Source organism: Gobio gobio (assembly GCF_949357685.1).
Source record: "Gobio gobio genome assembly, chromosome: 25".
In the NCBI taxonomy this organism is placed as follows: domain Eukaryota; kingdom Metazoa; phylum Chordata; class Actinopteri; order Cypriniformes; family Gobionidae; genus Gobio; species Gobio gobio.
Genome location: NC_137121.1, coordinates 18,539,348 through 18,558,687, shown reverse-complemented (window position 1 = coordinate 18,558,687; position 19,340 = coordinate 18,539,348). Strand labels below are relative to the sequence as shown.

Below are 19,340 nucleotides of genomic sequence, written 5' to 3'. Positions count from 1 at the left end.
AATAGAAAAAGGTTATTTTAAATTGTAAAAATATTTCACAATAATACTGTTTTTGCTGTATGTTTACATGTGTGTATATATATATATATATATATATATATATATATATATATATATATATATATATATATATATATATATATATATATATATATATATATATATATATATATATATATATATATATATATATAGGCCAAACCTGACAACCATATTTTGCTATATTGTCATTTCTCAAGTGTCGTAACAAACAAGCTCGAAAGTTGTGTGACTAACGAGTGCAATTCCACAACCAATTCCAGGATCCCGTCTGTCACATTTTTGCTGTCACCAGTAGGATCCTCCAGGGATTTGTATCGTCTCCCTGGCCTGCCTTGACTCTTCATGTGTGGGGCCTGTGGAGCAGCGACGCTTTGCATCTGGGTTCCATCACCTCAGGGAGCTACAAATCAACAGATCATATCTCTTGCACCGTTAGTGCTCACGGGGAAAACAAGTGCTAAGGAGGCAAGCGTGCAAGTAAGTGCACTTCATGTTTGGCAGGGAAAGCACTATGTAAATAAATTCCTGCACGAGGGGTGACTCTGAAGGAAAGAATTCCCTCCTGGAAAACTCCACCCTAGTGTGGCGTGAGGTGAGGGGAGGTGAAACAGCAAAGCCCCTCAACTGTGCAACTATGGACAGTTACGATGGGAGGAAATGACGGCAAAGTCTTCAGCTCGCCGCCATTAGAGACAATGGAACCGGGCTTCCTTGAATTGTGCCCCGTTTCCATATCTAAGTGTAAGAAAACACACAGGACTAACTTTTCCCCAAAAGTGCCGGCCTAGATTGGATTTTTCAATGGTGTGAAACGGTCAAGACGTTAACATGAGCGTAACACCTGTCCCTTGAGATGCCGGACTTGTACATCACAATAACGATATTATATAATGAATATTTGGTGGAAAGATTGGGAAAAAGTCCATTCAGATTACTGCAAAACATTTATTGGATTACAAAATGAAAGCTATGAAATAATAAAGTGCAATGTTAGACCTAAAAAAAGGGAAAAGTATATTTCAGTAGCCAAAGAACAAAAGCCATCATTGCTTCTGTTTATTAATACTAAATTATTTAGTTACATTGACAACACTTATTAAGTTGGGTCACCAGCAGCTGCTCCACTGTATTGCTTATTATTTCTCAAAAACCATTCAAATGACATGAAAATTAAGAATTGGTCATACAATTAACTTCTAAAATGGTGGCATATATGTATATTTATATATTTGTGTGAGATGCATTAGAGAGAAACTGGCTTGCAGTGCTCTAGAATTCCTAGGTGTTCCTTCAGGAGGCCATGATCTTTTTCTTGCACTCTACGGAGCAGAGCAGCATTCCCTGCAGGGCCATGAAGCGCTGGCCCATAAGGCACTTGGAGCAGCAGGAGCACTGGAAACACTGGGGCTCAGCGTGCCAGTGGTGCTCTCCGTACGACACACGCTGAGCTTCAGGCTCGATGGGGTTCTGACAGGCCGCACAACACTGTGAACACAGAGAGACATGGAAAGTAGTATGTTATAATACATGTATTTGTTTGAAATTTGACATTTGATAACGCTCTATACCAGCACAGCTGTGAAACGGCCGTAGGCACGAGGCTGCAGGCCGAACGTTTGTACAACGATTCAACGGCACAAGTGTGTAAATAAATAACAAACAACAACGAAGGAACACAGAGTTGCTTCACTGAAGTTTATTTTATTATGTAGAGTAGAGTATTATGAGAGAGAGATCGTCTAAGCGAGTGTGTTACCTGCATCTAGCTGATATTCTTTAGGTCAATCTTATAATCACAAAATAATTTTGAATGTCTGCTTAGAAAAGCGATCTTTGTTTATTAAACATTTTAACGTTCTCATAATGTCATTCTAACATTATTTTAACGTTCCCAATATGTTATTCTAATAGAATTCTCCTAACGTTACTTTAACATTCCCTAACGTTATTTTAATGTTACTTTAGAATAACTTTAATGGGACCATAAAATAACGTTAAAGTAACATTAAAATAACGTTAGGGAATGTTAACGTAACGTTAGGAGAATTCTATTAAAATATCAATAGAATAACATACTGGGAACTTTAAAATAATGTTAGAATGACATTATGAGAACGTTAAAATAATGTTAGAATGACAATAGGGGGACGTTAAAATAATGTTGGGGGACATTAGAATAATGTTAGAGCAATGATACAATAACTTTAAAATAATGTTAGGGGAATGTTAAAGTAATGTTAGAATAACGTAAGAAGAACTTTAGAATAACTTTAATGGGACCATAAAATAACGTTAAAGTTCTCCTTACTTAACATTCCCTAACGTTATTTTAATGTTACTTTAACGTTATTCTATGGTCCCATTAAAGTTATTCTAAAGTTCCCCTTACTTTATTCTAACATTACTTTAACATTCCCCTAACATTATTTTAAAGTTATTGTACCATTGCTCTAACATTATTCTAATGTCCCCAACATTATTTTAACATTCCCGTAATGTTATTCTAACATTATTTTAACGTTCCCATAATGTTATTTTAATTGAATTCTCCTAACGTTACTTTAACATTCCCTAACGTTATTTTAATGTGACTAACGTTATTCTATGGTCCAATTAAAGTTATTCTAACATTCCCCTTACGTTATTTTAACATTCCTTTAATGTTATTCTAATGTCCCCCTAACATTAGTTTAACATTCCCCTAATGTTAATCTAACATTATTCTAATGTTCCCCTAACGTTATTCTATGGTTCCCCTAACTTTATTCTAACATTCCAGTTATGATATTTTAACGTTTCCCTAACGTTATTCTAATATTACTTTAACATTCCCCCAACATTATTTTAACATTCCCCTAACATTATTTTAACATTGCTTTAATGTTATTTTAACGTTATTCAAACTATTAAAACGTGTAATTAAAAGGGAAGGTGATGTGACAGTTGTAAACATGTCTCATGACATTTTTGGAGTGTGTAGTAGCCATCAAAATCCAAATTTGTGTACTACATTTACAAAATACAATTAAGTTTTTCAGAAATCTTTTCTTTGTACTTTTGTCAGTTAAATAAAGCTTAAAGAGAATGAACAAAAATCACATTCTCGATTTTATTGCATTTTACAAAATGTCCCAACTTTTCTGGATTTGGGGTTGTTAATATGTACATTACGCATATTTATGTATATTTTATACGTCCTTCAGCAAGGACGTATAATCCCAGGATGCACCAGTGCAATAGCACCTGTAATAAGTGTAATCAAAGTCTTTTGGAAGCAAGCCTAATTAATTATTCATATTATTATTTTAATATAATATACAGATATAAAATATAAAAACTCTGCTCTATTTAAAATGTCTGAAGTTTCCTTCCTAAGCTGATGTCTAACAGATGAGTCATAAGAGCGGAGTGTCATCGGACAGGCAGGCGTTGAGAGAGAATGGTGGTGTCCGATATCACACGACTCCATTACGAGCGCATCCACCCTCCCTTTCCTCTGATTATCATGTCACTGGCACTTCCTTAATCTCCTTCACCTGCTCCTGAACCAACATGACTGACAAACACATGCCGAGCCTGTTAGTTTTAATAGCCCAGGCTTAGCAGGAATTCACTTCCATTTATGCATGATCTGAATGATACTTGTACAACGTGAGGGGTTGTAAAACTAGCTGCTAAATGTTTCACTAGTTAGAAGTGCTCCGACTTGATAAACTGTGTCGGAATGTATGCATGTATCTATCTCAGTCATAACTGTAATGCATTTAATTTGTTCATATATATTTACATTCTGCTTAACTTAGATTATATTATTATGAATTTAATATATCTGGAAGAAATATAGGAAGAACAAAAATCCAATAAAAAGATACAAAAGGTACAAAATGAAATAAAGCAGAGACAGTGAGAAGGAGAGAGAAAGTGAGGAATTTCTTCTCTTTACCACAGCGTGGTTCTTCATGTAGCAGGGTTTGCAAACAGGCTTGTCGTTCTCCATGACGTAGGTCTCTCCAGCCAGCACACAGTCACATTCAAAACAGCAGAAGTGCTTCAGGTGCCAATTGTGGCCCTCGGCCTGAGTGTACTCATTACTGAAGATGAGCTGGAGACCACACACACACACACACACACACATTTTCCCTTCAGTATTGTGCTTTGAGCCACATGGCATGTTAAACACAATTTAACAACATTCGACAAAATTGCATTCATTATTTTACTAAGACTGGTTTAACACAAAACTTATGGTGAGGTCTAAACAGCTGTGGTGACATTGAACATTTTCAGCACATTTTACTGTACCAATCTTTTTTACGAACTATTCAACTTAGCACATTTTACTGTACCAATCTTTTTTACGAACTATTCAACTTAGCATATAAGACAATGCACATCGAGCCGCCTATTGTGCCATCAGCTCCTTTTGTTATGTGGTTTCTCGGCCGCACAGAGGATGCATTAAAGCTGACATAACGACTTTATATTACAATTACTGCTCTAATGAAATCTAAATTATCAGTACTGTACCTACTTTTAATAGGCCTTTGAACTTGGCATGTGGTATAATGCCCACTGCGATATTGCACCATCAGCCCATTTTGCGGAGCTGTTTCTTAACTTTACACATAAAGTTACATAACTTTATACTAGAATTACTGCACTCACGAAATCCAAATTTGGAGCACTTTTTACTGTACTAATCTTTTTTTATGAGCTATTGAACTTGGCATCTAAGACACGGCATAACTAAGAGTTATTCTAACGTTATTGTAACATTACTTTAATGTCTCCTAACACTATTCTATCATTAATGTTATTCTAATGTTATTGTAACATTACTCTAACGTCATTCTAACATTCCCCTATTGTTATTTTTTATATTCCCCTAACGTTATTCTAACATTATTTTAATGTTCCCCTAATGTTTTTCTAACTTTACTTTAACATTCCCCCTAGCATTATTTTACTGTTGCTCTAACGGTCCCCTAACGCTAACGAAATCTAAATTTTCAGCAATTTTTACTATACCCATGTTTCTTATTGGCCTTAAACTTGGCATGTGGGATAATGCACACTGCCGTATTGCACCATCAGCCCATTTTGCAGAGATGTTTCTCGGCTGTCAGAGAGGATGCATTAAAGAGGACAAAAGACTGCTATAGTAGTCTTACTGCTCTAACGAAATCCAAATTTCCAGCACTTTTTACTGTACCAATCTTTCTTTATGGAACTTGGCATATAGGACAATGTACACTGAGCCACCTACTACACCATTAACCCAAATAATCGACATGTAAAATATAGTTATGATTCAGTTATTGAAGATTCCGCACTATTTCCAGCTTGCTAAACAAATGTAAGCAAATTTGCGACACTGACCATGTGAACTACTTTGCCTCCACTCACCTCATCGCAACCCGCACACCGAGGCTTTTCGCTATCGCCATAATGGCGGCCACAGTACAGCCGATCCTTCTTCCAAAAATAGATCATGTCCACCAGTAGCTCGCTACAGGTACAGCACACAAAGCATGCAGGGTGCCAGAGTTTATCGTATCCTGCCCGCTCGGCGTAAACCGCTGGCTCACCCTTCTTCATGGGCAGCTGGCACTGGTGACATGACTGTGGGCAGAGATTCGGTTATGAATTCAGCTTGGCATAAACATCAATGAAGAATGAAAGAGGGAAAACACAGTGGGGGGAGATTGGTATTAAAGAACAAGACCAGAGACGGTTCACTTTGAAAATTCATCACCCCTGGTGGAACATGAATATTGGAAATACGAAAAACTACAAAGTCTAAGGAACAGACTCAAGATTCAAATGACTTTATATCACACAATGTGACTTTCTCGTAAATTTCACAATTTTTTTAAAAATTTTACCTCATAATTGTGACTTTATATCTCATAATATGACTATTTCGCATAATTATAAATTTACGTCTTGTATTTTTGACTTTCTTAGATACATTTACAATGTTATATCTCATAATTATGACTTTTATGATTATCATATTTATGACTATCTCAATGCAACATTTGAGTAATGACTTTTTGTATTTATCGCACTTTATGATTATTTAAACATTTCTCACAATGACTTAATCTCATAATCATAACTTTACTTCTCAAATTTATGACTATGTCTCATAATTCTACTTTTTCAGATAATGAATTTCTCATAATTATGATTCTCACAATGCAATTATTGCATTCAATAATGACTCTCATATTTATAACTTTATTTAACTTAAGTACGACTTATTTATGACTATATATCAAAATGACTCCCACATTTATTTTGTATAATTATGACTTGTATCTCACAAAATAACTTTATTTCTTGTAATTATGACTTAGTATATTTTATATTTATAATTTTAAATTGTATTATACAATAACCACTTTTTGGAATGTATGATTGAAATATGTGTTCCAGGGAAACAATAACAGCATACGGGTTTGCAACAACATTAGGTTGAGTAAAGACACACAAAATGTCCATTTTTAGGTGAACTATCCCTTTAAAAAAGGCAAGAACATTAGGCTGATGGCATACATGTGTTTCCATCATGAGATTTCAGATGCTTACAATAGATTTTGGAAAAATCCACCCCAAGCTTGAACATAACCACAGGGACTAAGTGTGGTAATTTATGAAGATCTCTGGAAGAACATAACGTTCATTCCAACCGCCTGACTAACACAGGCTTGGCAGTATATGAACTGCTCTAATGTTAATCAAGTGAATCCGGAGATAAGCACTGGAGAACGGTCCGGCTCCTGTGGCGCACATGTGGTGGAAATAAATACTGCTGCTCAACAGCTCCAATGGGTATTTTTCATTAATAGATGGTGACGTTTAACTGGCAATAAATTAGATTGAGAGTCATTTAGATATAAAGGGATAATGAGGATAAAAGGTTACAAATGCTATTTGTATGTAATAGAGAAAAGTATTCACGACAATCAAATCTTTGTTCTCTATTTAAATCAATTTATAGCTCATTAAACAAAAAACATGGCTATAGATCTTGACAAAATTAGGAAAGAAGTGGTGTGCAGTGGTGTTTAGCAAAAAAAAAAAAAATGTAGGAATGGAATACTTACATAGTTACCAACAGGTCCACCAGGTGAAGTCCCTGCAGCCCCTGGGGCGCCAACTTTTCCCATTGTAGCAATAGCATCACCTTTGTCTCCTGGCGTCTGTGTCGTTCCAGCACCAGGTTTCCCTCCATCCCCGAGACCTTGAGGCCCCTTTTCCCCGGCCAAATCCGCCTGCAGCCCCATCTCTTCGGGCAAGGTGATGTCACCCATGCCCAAAGCCTCATCCTTGTACTTTCGGACATACTGCTGCATTAGCTTAACCTCGCTGGGTGTGAGTTCGTGGCAGCGCTCAGGGTCTTGGTCGTGGTCGGGAAGCTGCTTGGCCATCTGCTTTTTACGGTAGTCCGCTCCCGCCGTACCAACAATGGGTCGCTGCTCCGGAGGCAGAAGTTCCATGTAGCGCAGGGCCTGAGAGGACAGAAGATGCTTTTTGGTCAATATTTGCAACTCTTATTTAACTTCTGTAATGCGATGTATTTTTGAGTGAAACGGGCTATATTTAAAAATAAATGACAAAGGAGTAGGTCTTTCATTTTGGTGAACCATTCCTTTCATATATCTATTTTTATTTTGGGATATTCTAAGAATATATATATATATTATATATATAAATACAATTAATAATTGAAGTTATGTATACTTTTGCAACAAGTTTACAGAAAATAACAGAACAATGTAGGCCTACAGACAAAAAGCTCAGCTTGATTTTTATTAATGAAAGGTGCAACCTTTAATAACTCAAATGTTTTTAATAAAAAACTAAAATAACATACCATTTTAAAATAATTTCTGAAGAATAGCATTTTTTATTTAAAAAAGGGTAGTTTTTTCATTTATAAAACTTAACATACCTGCTAATATTTTAGGCCTCTGTTTATTTCCTCATTTTTAAGTAACAGCACAATTATAAATGCAAATTATATTTCTATTATTCAGCATTTTAAGACAATGTGACAAGATTATTAGGAGAGCGCAACCGAACTTTCAAAGAGGGCAGTTTCAAAAAAAGAAAACAGTGACCTCTAGTGGATACAAGTATCATAGTACAATTACAATCTGACCCTAATTTAATTGACAACAAATAAAATAAAATTATGTATAATGAAGTATGAAGTATAAGATTAAGAGAATTACCAGGCTTTGGTTGATCCCAGGTGGAGCCCATTCATAGGTAACGGATCTAACCACATCTGTTTTGGCAGGCACTGCGGTGGGGGTCGGGACAACGGTAGTGGCAGCACCAGGGCCTTTAGATGGGATGGCAGCAGTATGGCCTGGCCCTGATGCAGCAGTACGGCCTGTCCCTGATGGAGCAGTATAGCCTGTCCCTGATGGAGCATGGCCTGTCCCTGATGGAGCAGTATAGCCTGTCCCTGATGCTGCAGTACGGCCTGTCCCTGATGGAGCAGTATGGCCTGTCCCTGATGGAGCAGTATGGCCTGTCCCTGATGGAGCAGTATGGCCTGTCCCTGATGGAGCAGTATGGCCTGTCCCTGATGGAGCAGTATGGCCTGTCCCTGATGGAGCAGTATAGCCTGTCCCTGATGGAGCAATATGGCCTGTCCCTGATGGAGCAGTATAGCCTGTCCCTGATGGAGCAATATGGCCTGTCCCTGATGCAGCAGGTCGGCCTGTTGCTGGGGTAGCAGGGGAGTAAATTGATGGGCCATGAGCCGACTGAGCACCGGGGGCGGAGGTCTGGCTGGAGCCGGGGATGAAGGTCTGGCTTGAGCCGGGGACAAAAGTGGAAGCAGGAACAGGAGTAGCAGTGCTGATGGTGGCTGCCGGGATGCTGAATGTGACTTGGTTGCCTTTATAAGACGGGATGCCATCTCTCTTCAGCTTGGCTATGAGGCCTGTGTACTTGGTGTCCTCAAAAAGCTTCCCCACCTTCTTATTCTCCTCAGTCTCCAGCTGCACGTCATGGTCCTCAACGCCGCACTTGCAGTTTCGGCAAATCTTTCTGATAAAGAGGATGACAGAATTGTTATTTTTGGGTCAATGCTTGTGGAAACAATTTAAACCATGCACTACCATTCAACCATTTGCGGTCAGTTTGATTTTTTGAAAGAAATTAATACTTTTATTCGGCAAATGCATTAAATTGATCAAATGTGACCGTAAAAGACATTAATAATGTTACAAAAGATTTCGGTAGCAAATGCTGATCTTCTGAACCCTCTTTTATTTATTGAGGAATTCTGAGAAAACAGCACAAATGTATTCAACATGATAATAACAACAAATGTTTCTTGAGCAGCAAATCAGCATATTAGAATGATTTCTGAAGGATCATGCGACACTGAAGATTCAGCTTTACCATCACAGGAATACATTTTCTTTTAAAATAGAAAAAAAATAGAAAACATAAGCATAAGAGACTGACCACAAAAAATAGAAAACATAAGCATAAGAGACTGACCACAAATTTTTGGACTGTAGTGTATAAAGAATCAAACTGAACCAAACAGCAGTGTATATTGGGGAAAAAACAAGTGATTGACAGAGAATGATAGTAGCATATTACTGTAGGAAGAGCTGTCTCCCTGAGTTATATCTGTTTTGTTAAGTTAAGAGCCTGATAACACTAGTTTGGATTTGCTGTGCATTTGTCAAGTTACAGCATGCAGAGATATTCAGTGATTACTTGGAAAAAGAACAACGTGGGCTACATGCTGAAACCCTTACGTCATGATTTTTAAGGCTTTTTTAATAACATAAAATAAACAAACCGTTGTATTTAATGAGAGCTGTAAACATTTCAAGAAAAGACTTCTGTTTCTGTAGAGCAAGATAAAGTGCATTGTTTATCTGCAAGTTGACTAAGATTAATATGGGACATGCCATGAAAAACTCAAACATAAATAAAACGTTAGACTTTGTTGACAATTTGAATGGAAAATGAATGTATTCTGGTCACTTTGTTGCTTCAAACCACTGTAATTAGCGGTTTCCATCCACCTATTTTATGTGAATTTCGGCATACTGCAAAAATTGCTGGGTATAAATGACACGATGTGCATACATTCAAAAAATTTGGGCTTAAGTTAAATTCGCAACTTTGGATAGAAGCATTCACTATATTGCCAAAAGTATTGGGACACCCCTCCAAATCATTGAATTCAGTAGTTCCAATCACTTCCATGGCCAAATGTATATAAAATCAAGCACCTAGGCATGGAGATGCTTCTAAAAAGCTCAGTTGGAGCTCAGTGAATTCAAGCGTTGTACCGTGATAGGTTGCCACCTATGCAATAAGTCCATTTGTAAAATTTCCTCACTACTAAATATTCCACGTCAACTGTTAGTGGTGTTATAACAAAGTGTAAGCAATTGGGAACAACAACAACTCAGCCACGAAGTGGTAAGCCTTGTAAATAGAAAAATAAAAAAAAATTCACAGAGAGCGGTCAGCGCATGCTGAGGCGCACATTGGCAGAAGTCACCAACTTTCTGCAGAGTCAATAGCTACAGACCTCCAAACTTTGTGTGGCCTTCCGATTAGCTCAAGAACAGTGTGTAGAGAGCTTCATGGAATGGGTTTCCATGGCCGAGCAGTTGCATCAAAGCCTTACATTACCAAGTGCAATGCAAAGCGTCAGAAGGATGCGGTGGTGTAAAGCACGCCATCACTGGACTCTAGAGCAGTGGAGACGTGTTCTCTGGAATGATGAATCCCGCTTCTCTGTCTGGCAACCCGATGGACGAGTCTGGGTTTGGCAGTTGCCAGGAGAACAGTACTTGCCTGACTGCATTGTGTCAAGTGTAAAGTTTGGTGGAGGGGGGATTATGGTGTGACTGGCCTGCACAGAGTCCTGACCTCAACCCGATAGAACACCTTCGGGATGAATTAGAAGGGAGACTGCGAGCCAGGCCTTCTCATCCAACATCAGGTCCTGACCTCACTAATGCGCTTCTAGAAGAATGGTAAATTAATTCCCATAAACACACTAAACCTTGTGGAAAGCCTTCCAAGAAGAGTTGAAGCTGTTATAGCTGTATGGGGGGGGGGGACAGAATGTAAGACACAGGCGCATAGCTGTCAACATTGATTGAACATTGAAAATAAGGGAGATTTCCCGGAATCCATTCTCAAAATAAGGGATTTTTTTTTTACACGATTCTTACCCACAAACTTAAAAAAAAGCACTAATCATTAACAGTCTAAAGAGTTTATAACTACACAATATATTTTGATTTTGGCCGTCGGCGTCCTGATCCATCATCGCACATCACACTCATCTACTCTACTCTCCTTGAAGTTCACTTCCCGCTACTTTTTCCCTCTTCCTCCCGCTGCAACTGTCTTCTTCGATAGTAGCCTAAGCCAGTGTTTCCCAACCTTTTTTCGGTCATGGCACACTTTGAAAATGTTCTCCATTTTGTGGCACCCCCTCGCATACGTTACGCTAGGGGTGTAACGGTACAGATTGCTCACGGTTCGGTTTTTTAATCACGGTTTTAGGTTCACGGTTTCGGTACGGTTCAGTATTTGCTATGTTCAGGGAAAAAAGGACTACTGTCAAATAAAAAAAAAATAATAATAAGAACAAATAATTTAAATACAAGCAGCAGCACAAATAAATACTATTGAGCAAAGATAGGCCTACTAATAAAATAAACTATGCTTTTCAGGTTTTTCAGGTACGTCTAACATTAGTTTTCAGGCACAGAAATTGATAAAATGTAAAATAACATTGCATATTTGAGTGCATAAATTAAAGATTAATCCTATTAAGCTTACAAAAGATATTCAATCAAGAGCAGTGAGTGATGCCCTTGTCTTTTGTTGTTTGACATTAAACAGACAGCAGTAAAGGCTACTGCCCCTTTAAGACCTAATGCATGGATATGCGTCGTCTTTCTCGACTGTATAATGTTTACTTAGGCATATTCAGACTATGTCTGCTAGAATACTCATCAAGATGGACATGTTGACATACTTTTTGCGTGAGTTTTTCCGTTCAAGAGCAAGACTTGAAAGAGAACTCAATATTTGCGCGCTGTGTACTAAAAGACAGCGGGAAAAGAGCTAAAATACGTGAGAAACCCGGAAAAACGGGAAGGTTGACAGCTATGCACAGGCGGCCGCACGGACAATCATAATAACGGAGCGCGGTGCAGAGTAAAGTGAGTGTTTCAACTTTTCAATGAATTCCTTGTATAGTTTAGCTTCCTTATGCGATCAGAAAACGTGCCAAACTGGCTCTTAACGTTACCTCAGCTCTGCTCAGCTCTTCGTGATGACTGAAATCTGACACTGCTGCGTCTGTGCCGTGACTTTCGTTCGGCTCACTCACACTTTATTGAAAAGACACGTTCAGTTTTTATTTGTAGTGTTTATTCTCTAACTGAATTAAATTATTGTATTACTATGAAGTTAAAAAACGACGGTGTACGGAGTGGCCTCGTAGGGCAGCAAAGCAAGTGCATTCTGGGAGTTGTTGTCTTTCATCCACATGAGACAAATACATTTTCTGTCTTTTCTCAGTCTAGAAGGCACCAAATTCAAAAATAATTTCACATTTCTACTGCATAAATGACCCAGTTTAAATACAAAGCTTAATGCTAAATCACTGAAGTAACCCTTTAATAAAGTTCATGTGCATGTAAAGGCAGACGTCGCAAAACTTTTGGCAATATAGTGTAGCTATTGTAAAAGCAGGGTCAGCGAGAGGGGAAACTAAATTATGACATTTTGCTGAAAGAAACATGGACATTATAAGGGAAGAAAATAAAATACTACAAAAGTAGACCGTGGCCCCTTTTAAGGACACTTTGAGCTGTTTAACATATCAAAAAGAGCCAAGCAGAAAGAATGATGGTCTTTGTGAAATGTTACAACATAAATCGTAGCCGCAAATCCAAAGAGGCTTTATCTTCACCCAAAAGAAATGTTTCAGCATGTCAGTGATCCAAAGCATCAAAGCACAGATGTTTTTACCCAAAGCGTTTTACAAACTAAAGACTTTGAATTAAAGATGTGGAACAGGAAGTGGGCCTAAGCTTGTCTGAGTCGCTTCACTCCCACTCAGATGTCACTAATTCTGTTCAGCCACTGGATGGCTAGACGCCATCTCTACTGCATGGAAACAAACACAAAGATGAAGTCTCTCTCCAATGACCTGTATCCACACTGACGTCTTTTCATTCAAAGAATTCCTGAAGCCCCACGAGGACGCTTGGGAATGTCACGCACCACCGCTGTAGTGATAGAGCTCTGGCACGGGCATCTTGGCACCTGTGGTTCTCGCTTCAGAAAAACTGGTCGAGTGCAGCTAATGGCCAGAGCTCTCTCAGCATGACACTTTTTCTTGGCATGTTTGTCAGATAGATATGGTACTGCATGTTGCCGTGTTTGTCAAAGATGATGATGGATAAAAACAGAGAAGTCAAATCAATGATGGCCCAAACATGACAAGACAGTAAAAACCACATGCATGACCGATACCATTGCACAAATACATAGGAAAGAAGCAAGTACAAACCGCCAGAAGTGAAGATCAAAGCCTTCACACTTGTCCTTGCATTTCAGACAGGCAGCTCCGGCTCCAATCTCATGGCCCAGGGTTATCTGCCAAAACAACACAAGTGTTGGCCAAATCATCTGAAGAGTATAAAACATTGGCATTTAAGGTATTTTAAATAACCATCTGGCACAAATCTCTTTTTAAGTGTTGTTTTCAAAATGACCAGTGAAAAGGAGGTGCAGAACCTTCAGAAAATGTTAATTATTAACCTCAGGAGAGCAAAATAAATTAATAATTTTATTCAGCAAGGACACATTAAAGTAATCAGAAGCGACAGTAAAGATATTTATGTTACAAAAGATTTCCATTTCAAATAAAGCTATTCTTTCGAACTTTCTATTCATCAAAGAAATCTGAAATACATTTTATAACATTGATAATAAAAACAAATTATTCTTAAGCAGAAAATCAGCATATTAGAATGATTTGTGAATCATCATGTGACACGAAGAATGGAGTAATGGCTGCCGAAAAAGAGTTATATCAACTTGTAATAATATTTAACAATTTTTTACTGTATATATAAGGTATAGTTTTCCAACAATAATATAAAAACAGGTAACAGGTTTGCAAATTTAGCATATGTGACCCTGGACCACAAAACCAGTCATAAGTCGCACGGGTATATTTGTGGCAATAGCCAACAATAAATTGTATGGGTCAAAATTATTGATTTTTCTTTTATGCCAAAAATCATTAGGATATTAAGTAAAGATCATGTTTCATTAAGATATTTTGCTAATTTCCTGCTGCAAATATATAAAAATGTATTATTAGTAGTAATATGCATTGCTAAGGACTTTTTCTCTGCAATTTTCTCAATATTTAGATTTTTTTTGCATCCTCAGATTCCAGATTTTCAAATAGTTGTACCTCGGGCTGTAAAGCATTAAAGCTTATTTATTCAGCTTTCAGATGATGTATAAATCTCAATTTCAAGTTTAAATGCAAGCTCATAAAAATAAAACATTTGTTTCCAATTATTACAAAATAAAGACACCTACATGTAGCATTTTCATGGAAAGTTCTCTCACACTTCATGTATGCATAACTTGCTTAAGAGATTAGTTCACTTCAAAATGAAAATCCGGATAATTTACTCACCCCCCATCTCATCCAAGATGTTCATGTCTTTCTTTCTTCAGTTGAAAATAATTTTTTTTGAGGAAAACATTCAAGGATTTTTCTTCATATAATGGATTTTGAATGCAACCAACGGGTTAAAGGCCCAAATCAATGCAGTTTTGAAGGGCTTCATAGAGTTCTGCACGATCCCAGCTGAGGAATAGGGTCTTATCTAGCAAAACCATCTGCCATTTAAAAAAATAAAAAAGATATATTTTTTTAACCTCAAACGTGCTACTTCAAAGTTGTGATTCTTCACGACGCATGACGTAATCACATTGGAAAGGTCACGGCCGTGACGTACGTGGAAGTACCGACCCAGTGTTAAAACAAACGTGCAAAGACTAAATCAAACGCCCTTTACAAAAATAAAGGTAAAACAACGATGTCGGACAATTTTAAAGTCGGAGGAGAACATGAAATTGAGTTTTTCGGCACTGGGTCGGTACTTCGATGTATGTCACGGCCGCGACCTTTCCGGCGTGAGGACGTCATGCGTCGTGAAGAATCACAACTCCGAAGTCGCGCATTTGAGGTTAAAAAGTATATACATTTTAGTTTATTTTTTAAAATGACAGATGGTTTCGCTAGATAAGACCCTATTCCTCGGCTGGGATCGTGCAGAGCCCTCTGAAGCCATTTGAAACTGCATTGATTTGAACCTTCAACCTGTTGGTTGCCATCGAAATCCATTATATGAAGAAAAATGCTGGAATGTTTTCCTTAAAAAAAAATTATTTTCAACTGAAGAAAGAAAGACATGAACACCTTGGATGAGATGGGGGTTAGTAAATTATCAGTACATTTTCATTTTGAAGTGAACTAATCCATTCATTGTGCCAAATCCAACATAGTTGAAACTACATTTCTCTGTAGTCTGTTTCTCATAAGACAAAGCAGACAAGATTCAAAAAGGGGCTGATGTCATAAAAACTTTTTTTCTCCCCAGATACATGATCCAGTGCCTCTAAAACTTCATAAAGAACTTACTATTTAGGACAAAAAAAGACTTAATAAAAAAAAACCCTGCTATAGTATGAAGTAGGACATAATTTACTAAATAAAAGGAAAGAAAGGAATCTGAAATCAGTCTACTTCACTAGATATTCTAATATTTATATTATTAAGTTCATTCCTGTCTCAGTAGTAAACCTCATGAGCTGGAAGACCGCCTTATAAGGTCAAGTATGTATCAAGATGGAGAATGCCTGGGGGGCTTTTTTTCCTGCCTAAAATACGGAGAGATCCCTCCAGATCTGAGTTACTTTGATCTGCAAAACAACGCCACTGTGGCATTTTGGTCCATAAACCTGTAACTACTGTTATTTATACTGCATCAAAACTAGTGCAAGTCTTGATTATTGCTTTTAAAAACAAGACAACTTTGCCGTACTTGCAAAGTTTTAGCAGCTGAAAAATATTGCATCTGTTAAAGGCACAACATGTAAGATTTGTTTTATTAAAATATCCAAAAACCACTAGAACAGTGATATATATATTTTGTTGACTTGTGCACTTTATCCCAGATGTTTCCAAGAATTTTTAAATCCAGAGAAATAAGCTATTTTAACCAGGACACGGACCATGTCCCGCGTCACCTCGCCTATCAGTGACATCATGTTTTATTGTTGAAACCATGGAAACACCAAAGACGCTTTAATATATTATATGTATTAGACAAGGAAACTGTTTGATACTGTTTGGATACCTTTATAGACAGAAAACAAATTATTGTTATATAGCTCAACATATTGTTTCTTGATTTTCCGCAAATGCATGTTTTCACTGGAAGAAGCGGAAGCGGCGACTGCGGCATAATACAATTTTCGCTGCTCTCAAATAGAGATGCGCGGTTGGCGGTTACAGCCGCGGATAAACCACGGATCGGGCGGATGACGTGACGAAAAATAATATTTTATTTAATTAAATTTGGGTGGGTGGCAGTTGAACCAATCGTCAGCAGCGTCTTGTATCACCTTAAAACAATCAGTGGATGGCGGGCGTGTGCGGCTTTGAAAATTGGTCAAAAAACATTGGTGCGGATGGATGGCGGACAGATGATGAGTTTTGTGATGCGGTTGCGGATGAAATAATAGCCCATCCGCGCATCTCTACTGTCAAGCCGTATGTCGTGCTCGTCTCTCATTATCAATCGCTTCAGTAACGTTAATAATCTCATCCATGAACATGATTTTTGTCCCGTCCCGATTATTTTCCACTGGCTGTGAGCTGAAGACAACAACTCCTAAGATTCCGCGCTCAACCTCAGCATCATCAAGCAACGCCTTTGTTTTGAATAGGCGACCTCTAGCGGCGAAAACTACATATTGTTCATTTAAAGATAATATAAACATTAAAAATGTAGATGTTTATTAATAGTTTCCTTGATATACAATGTTGCAATTGTAAAAATGTGCAAATGTCATATACTCTATTTCATTAAATGGATAATTGACTCAAAAATTACAATTCTCTGAAGACTGTTGGACACTTTTCCATGCAATCAAAATGAATGAGGGCTGCAACTTTCAAACTTCAAAAAAGTGCCATAAAAGTATCATTCAAGTTTGAATTGAAAACTAATGGAAAGATTGAGATTCTTCACCTCCAGTGAGATGTTAACTGTGTTGACCCGAGTTGAAATTTGTGAATTAATCATTCAGATCAGTTTGTCAATCAGATCAGCAAAACTCACTGCAAAGATCAGAATCATTTGTTCACTAATCGAAGAAGTTTGTCAGTGAAAAATTACTTAAAATTCAGTCTATTCGTCACACAAAGTGCACGTCATATTAACTACTTTTATGCTGAATTTGGGTTCTTGACATCTTCAGTCAATTCATTGTCTTTGAAAAACATTTTTCTAAATATCTTTTGTTTCACAAAAAGAAAGAAAGAACGCTGTTCAGTTGTGGGTGGGTGTGTTAACAACAATAATAACTTTTAGTTGTCAAATAGAGGAACTTTACATCATCATCTTGCAAAACCCCACTTCTTTCTTTACTGTACATGTATGTCACAACATATTTTACCACTTTACCACCCCATTGCAACTTGACTTGTGGTTGAATTAGAAAGAACCCCATTTTCTGTAGTAACACCCCTATAATAAAAAAAAGCTAAAGTATCTGCAGAATGATACATAATAATCATAACATCTTCCAGCTTGTTTCCAATATGAAAATCTTTTGGCTCTATCATCCGTTACATCCACTTCATTTTTTTCTATCAAATAAAGTGGGACCAGGATCCTCCTTCTGTTTTACTTCATATCAATGACCACTTCCTATTTCTTACTAAATGTAACCAAGCTGTTTAACCGTTTGCTCTTGAACGTTATACCAAATGTTTCGCCATGTATAACAATGGCAGTGGCTTTACCTTTAAGGGCGTTGCCGAATGTTTCTGCAACTAACCCTTTGGAACATGACCAGTTCAATAAGCGTACCTTTTTAACTTCTTTCTCGATCTCCATTCTTGTCGAGCTTGTTTAGATTTGATAACCAGCGTTGAATCTATTCCCACCAGCAACTTTCCCTGAAGGATCACTTTTGTTGAACGGGACAGTCTCCCACCTCTGTCCCTCTCACCCTCGCTCCTGCTGAAAGACTTCCGCTCATTGCCAATGTGCGCGGTTCAACCAATAGAAGCTGAGATGTTCATGAGAACTACCAATCAGAGCAAAGCATGACATGTCAAAGTTACAAATCGAAACAATCGCGGATAGATCTGAGAGCAGAAGGCTATGGCTGCGTCCGAAAACCTAGGCGGCTGACTTGTTGCCTCGCTGCCTTATCAGACAATGACTTGTAAGGCAGCGTTTGTGCATGAAGGCACCTCACGAAATTAATTTCGGACAGACTTCTGAGGCCGTGTAACAGTTTAATGATCTACAGCAAAATAGAGAGAGCTTTGGTTAGAACTAAACAAATAAGTAATTACTACATTAGTCATTTCTCTCTAGAAATGACATCAGAAGTGGAAAATGTTGGTCAAAAACGTAGGCCACATTTACACACAAAATGCAACTTTAATTGCATTTAATAGTACATATTTTTCACCTGGGATCACCAAGGCTGCGTTTATTTGATCAAAAATACAGTAAACAGTAATACCGTGAAATAGTATCAGAATTTAAATTATCTGTTATTTATTTTTCTTTCTTTTTTTTAAATTTTACTTACACCCAAACTTTTGAATGGCAGTGTATCATGATTTTCACACACACACAAAAATGAAGCAGTTTTCAAAAACTGTTTTCAACATTGATAATACTAAGAAATTATCTTATGTCTATATATAATTAATATTTTGATATTTTCACTATAAGGGAAAAACTTTAAAGCAATTTTACTTGGGGTCTCAGAAATATGTGCTGCAAACCCTATAATGCTCAAAATACTTCATTGGTTTGAGTAGAGTCAACTCAAATTAAACAAATTAGTTAAATCAAATGGACTTTTAAAAGTATTTAAAACTTTCATTTTCTTTTGAGTTCACAAAACTGACACATTTTAAGTAATCTGAATTGTTT

General features: G+C 37.3%; 1 protein-coding gene across 2 annotated transcripts; it reads right to left on the bottom strand.

Moving 5' to 3' along the window:
* Nucleotides 1-969: 969 nt before the first annotated feature.
* tes (testis derived transcript (3 LIM domains)) lies at nt 970-18,437 on the bottom strand. 2 transcript variants are annotated; one of them, XM_079809410.1, is made up of 8 exons: nt 18,255-18,437; nt 13,640-13,725; nt 8,540-9,114; nt 8,286-8,473; nt 7,155-7,559; nt 5,449-5,664; nt 3,986-4,144; nt 970-1,527 (listed from the first exon to the last, which is right to left on the bottom strand). In XM_079809410.1, exons 1-8 carry the CDS (start codon nt 18,279-18,281, stop codon nt 1,333-1,335), a joined length of 1,851 nt encoding a protein of 616 aa, XP_079665536.1. In that variant the 5' UTR covers nt 18,282-18,437; the 3' UTR covers nt 970-1,332. The 2 variants fall into 2 exon arrangements, with proteins under 2 accessions (XP_079665536.1, XP_079665535.1); XM_079809409.1 differs by having other exon boundaries at nt 8,286-9,114; nt 18,255-18,430.
* Between the last annotated feature and the right edge of the window lie 903 nt (nt 18,438-19,340).